General features: G+C 46.5%; 1 protein-coding gene across 1 annotated transcript in view; it reads right to left on the reverse strand.

Moving 5' to 3' along the window:
• LOC107575222 (zinc finger protein 664-like) overlaps positions 1–3931 on the reverse strand; it is a gene marked incomplete at its 5' end in the record, with an annotated part of 6397 nt that extends 2466 nt beyond the window's left edge. Inside the window, one exon of the mRNA XM_016261627.1 lies at positions 3565–3931. Coding sequence (XP_016117113.1) covers positions 3565–3931 — 367 coding nt within the window. The remainder of the gene's footprint in view (positions 1–3564) is intronic.
• Positions 3932–4126: the final 195 nt, after the last annotated feature.

The raw sequence follows: 4126 nt of genomic DNA on the forward strand, positions 1-4126 counted from the left end.
ACAGTGAAACTCCTTCTTCATGCTGTGCTCTTTTGAATGAAGTCTTCTCTCTTCTGTAGTAGTAAAGCTGATGTTGCATATCTTACAGCTGAAGTTTTTCTGTTCTGTGTGTGTTCTCTCGTGTCTCGCTAAATGACCCTCTGAACTCAGTGTTTTTCCACAGGTGGCGCAGGAGAAACTCTTGGTCTTCAGCTGCTCTTTTGAGGTTGAGACTGTGTCACGGGGCTGCTGCTGAGAGCTGCACTAGCTCTGGGAACCAGGCCTGGTTCCTCCAGAGCGGGGCCACTAGGAGGAGAGAGCACTTGGTCAGCCCTGACCTGCCTGTCAACCTGAGGAATCAGGGCGACTGGGGACAAAGCGTTCAGGCGAGCACTGGGCCAATCGTGGCCCAGAGCATCTCGCTGTATCAAGAAGTATGTTGAGCAGTGAGAGTTGTCTTCTGAGTCGAAGAGGTCGACCTCTGCCTTCCCAAAGATTGACCAGATTTTTGAACCGTTTGAGGATGTAGCGCCCATTCGCCCGGGGCTACCTTGCCTCTGGACAGCATATATGCACCAAGGTTCAATCTGCCTGGCACATGAACCGCCCTTAACGAGAGAAGTTCTATTTTTGCCCAATAGAGAAGGTGACGAGCCATCCTGTAAAGAGTGTGTGACCTGAGACCACCTTGGTGATTGATGTAGGCCACTGCCGTCATGCTGTCCGACCGGACTAAGACGGTGCCCCTTTAAGGCCGGTAGGATTGTTTTCAGGGCTAAGAAAACCGGCAACATTTCTAGGCAGTTGATATACAGGCATTGCTCTGGGGCTGACCAGGAGCCGAATGCCGGATTGCCCTCCAACCGGGCGCCCCAACCGAGTTGGAGGCATCTGTTGTAACCACCTACCTTCTGGAGGTCAGTCCTAACCGCATGCCTGTTTGAAACAGACGAGAGTTTGTCCAGGGGCCACAGCTCTGACACAGCGGTGGTTTACCCTGACGCAAAACCGTCCCAGGCACCAGGTGTGGGATGAAACACGGGCCAAAATTGAAGAGGCCGCATGTGGAGCAGGCCTAGAAGTATTACAGAGGCGCCGGCCGCCATGAGGCAAAGTAACCTCTGAAAAACCTTGAAGGGACATATCATTCCCGGTTTGAGAGATGCCGCTAATCGCTGAATAGTCAGGGATCGTTCCTGCGTAATCCATGGCCACATTTGGGCAGAGTCTAAAATTGTTTCCAGAAAGACAGCCTGCTTGCTGGGTAACAGATGACTCTTCTGTGGGTTGATCATCAACCAGAGGTGCTCTAAGCGGCTGAGCAACAGCTCCTTGTGAGCTGACAATTCCCATTCTGATCTGGCTAGAACCAGCCAATCATCGAGGTAATTCAATATGCAGATTCCCATTTGTCTCAGAGGGGAAAGAGCTGAGTCTATGCACTTCGTAAAAGTGCGCGGGGCCAGAGACAGTCCAAACGGAAGGACTGCTACTAGGCCACTCCCTCGAATGCAAATCTCAAGAACGGTCTGTGATGGGGGCTATGTAGATGAGAAAGTAAGCATCTTTCAGATTCACTGTTAGAAACCAGTCCTTGGGGAAAATCTTCACGAGGATTTGTTTCAAAGGTAACATCTGAACGGCCATCTCATAAGTGAGTGATTCAGATGTCTGAGATCTAGAATATATCTGAGCCCGCCATCTTTCTTTGGAACGAGGAAGTAGCGACCAAAAAAGCCTAGCTCACTGTTCGCTAGAGGTATTGTTTCCACAGCACGAGTGAACTAGAACGAGTAACCTCCTTTACTGTATTTAGAACCCAACTGAAGGGGAGGAACGTGAGAGTGGGAAAGGCGGGGCCACCTTCATTAGAAGGGGACACGAGCGAGGCAAGGACAGACTCGTATGATTTAAGTGAAAGCCAAAGCATTCCGTCTCAGTGTGCATGTGGCTCTGCGTAGGCGCTGCCCAGACAGACAACGCAATCACTGCCCTTCTGCATCGTGCAGGGTTCTCACTTCTTCCTCTGCCGGGGCTCTTTTACGGCGGCGAGCTGCAGGTGGGGGAGGTACTAAACATGAGTGGAATTTGCACCACAGCGCCCCCACACCTTGACGCTCATGACAAGAATGCATGTATAGTTATCTTTATTGAAGTGAATTAGGTTTAAATCGCCGTCATGCATGAATGAATGATATTTTAGCCATTTTACACATAATAATCCACGATGATCACATTACACAAAACTGAAATTGCACATCAAAATAACACAATGTCAATATTTTTTGAGACCCCCCAAAATTTCACAAATCACGTTTTCAGGGGAGCCCATGTCTTATTAAGGGGAGCCGAGCTCCCCCGTAGTTCGCACCCAGCTCATCGCTGAAGGAGAATGATGTGATGAATGGAGCTCTAAGCCGACTTATATAGGGGTCGGCTCCGCCCTTTCTGGCAGACTAAAGCACCATTGGTTTGTGCAGCTACACAAACGTGAACAAATCAGGCTTCAGCACAGAGTAAAACTGGAGTTTTCCATATGAGTTTCCACGCAACGGGAGAGATCGTTCGAAAGGGAACTTGCATTTCCCCATTAGTCAACGATGTTGTTTAACAACAGGGCATAAAGAAACCTGCGCTATCATGCAGCTGTCAGTGAGCACGGTAACAGACTAAGTCAATTCTAGCGGGATTCCATTAATAAACTACACAGAATCCCATCATTTGCCTACGCAATGATTAAATTCAGGCAAACTTAAGCATGCAACCTCAGTTTGGACAAATACATAATGAAAAAATTATGCAAAATTTAATACCTTGGAAAATGTCCAGAAAAGTATGAAAAGCATGGTCAGAATAGTCCATCTGGCATCAGTGGTTCAACCGTAACGTTATGAAGTGACGAGAATAATTTTTGTACGCGAAGAAAACAAAAATAATGACTTTATTCAACAATTCGTCTCCTCTATGTCTGTGCGCATCACCGTAGTGCCATTTTGGAGAATATGAGCTGAACGCAGGCAGCGTACGCTCTTCTGTGTCAGCCGCGACACAAGGATACGTTTTCTACGTGTATTTACGCTGTGATTTGAAAGAAAACAGCGCATCCCTTGTGTCGCGGCCTCCTGGTTTTCATCCAAAATATCTTAAATTGTGTTTCGAAGACGAACGAAGCTTTTACGGGTTTGGAACGACATGGGGGTAATTAATGACAAAATTTTCATTTTGGGGTGGAGTATCCCTTTAAGGGCCTTAATTTTTTTCTAAATTGATCTATCAACTTTTAATACTTTTTAAGACCCCGTGGACACCCTATGCAAAACAACCATAAAGTGATGTTTGGCCAAATCCAGCAGCCTTACAAACAAGCACAGAAAACCTGGAGCTCTTAGAAGAGCACATTTTTAATCCCACTTAAAAAAAAAAAAATCCTGTAAATTGTTCAGCCCTGCTAACATTTGCCATCACAGTCCCAGATATCTCGGTAAATCTGCACCATCAGTTAATATGTGTTATTAACATACAAAGTGTCTGCTGACATTCAAGTGTCATGAAAAACAACAAAAGGTCATAAAAGGAGAAACAAACCTGGAGGAATTAATTCTTCATCATCATCATCATCTTCCTCATAATCCTCCTCCTCTTCCTCATCACTGTGTTGTTGTTCTTTCTCTGCGGTGGTTTCTTCTCCTCGGCTCTCCATCAGGTTCCTGCAGTCCAGCAGTTTGACGGAGCACATCTTCAGCGGCGTCTGCAGCATCTGCTGTTCTCCAGCGTTACAGTCAGAGGTTTGATCAGTGGATTCATGATCCTGAGCGTCAGTATAACAGAGTAAAGTGAGGCTGAGCTCTGAGTCCTGTGTGTCTCTGGATCTCTGATCTCTGACGCTCCAGACTGAATCCTGAGCTTCTGTCCCATCAGCCGCACGCACTGAAACCTGCTCCACATCCTGACAAACACATCACAGATAAACACTAATAAAGAACAAGCTGCTGATATTAGCCTCATTACTCAGCAGTTACCTCTAGTGCTTATATTGGTGATTAGTTAGAATATTTTGCTGCTGACTTAATTTGAGATGCTGATAACTAAGAAATGAGTTTGGTTTGTGAAAGAAGTCTCGTTGAGTGACTGAGCTGAAGATGAACTG

The sequence above is a fragment of the Sinocyclocheilus grahami genome, unplaced genomic scaffold, assembly GCF_001515645.1.
Source record: "Sinocyclocheilus grahami isolate Dianchi unplaced genomic scaffold, SAMN03320097.WGS_v1.1 scaffold2515.1, whole genome shotgun sequence".
Taxonomy (NCBI): Eukaryota; Metazoa; Chordata; class Actinopteri; order Cypriniformes; family Cyprinidae; genus Sinocyclocheilus; species Sinocyclocheilus grahami.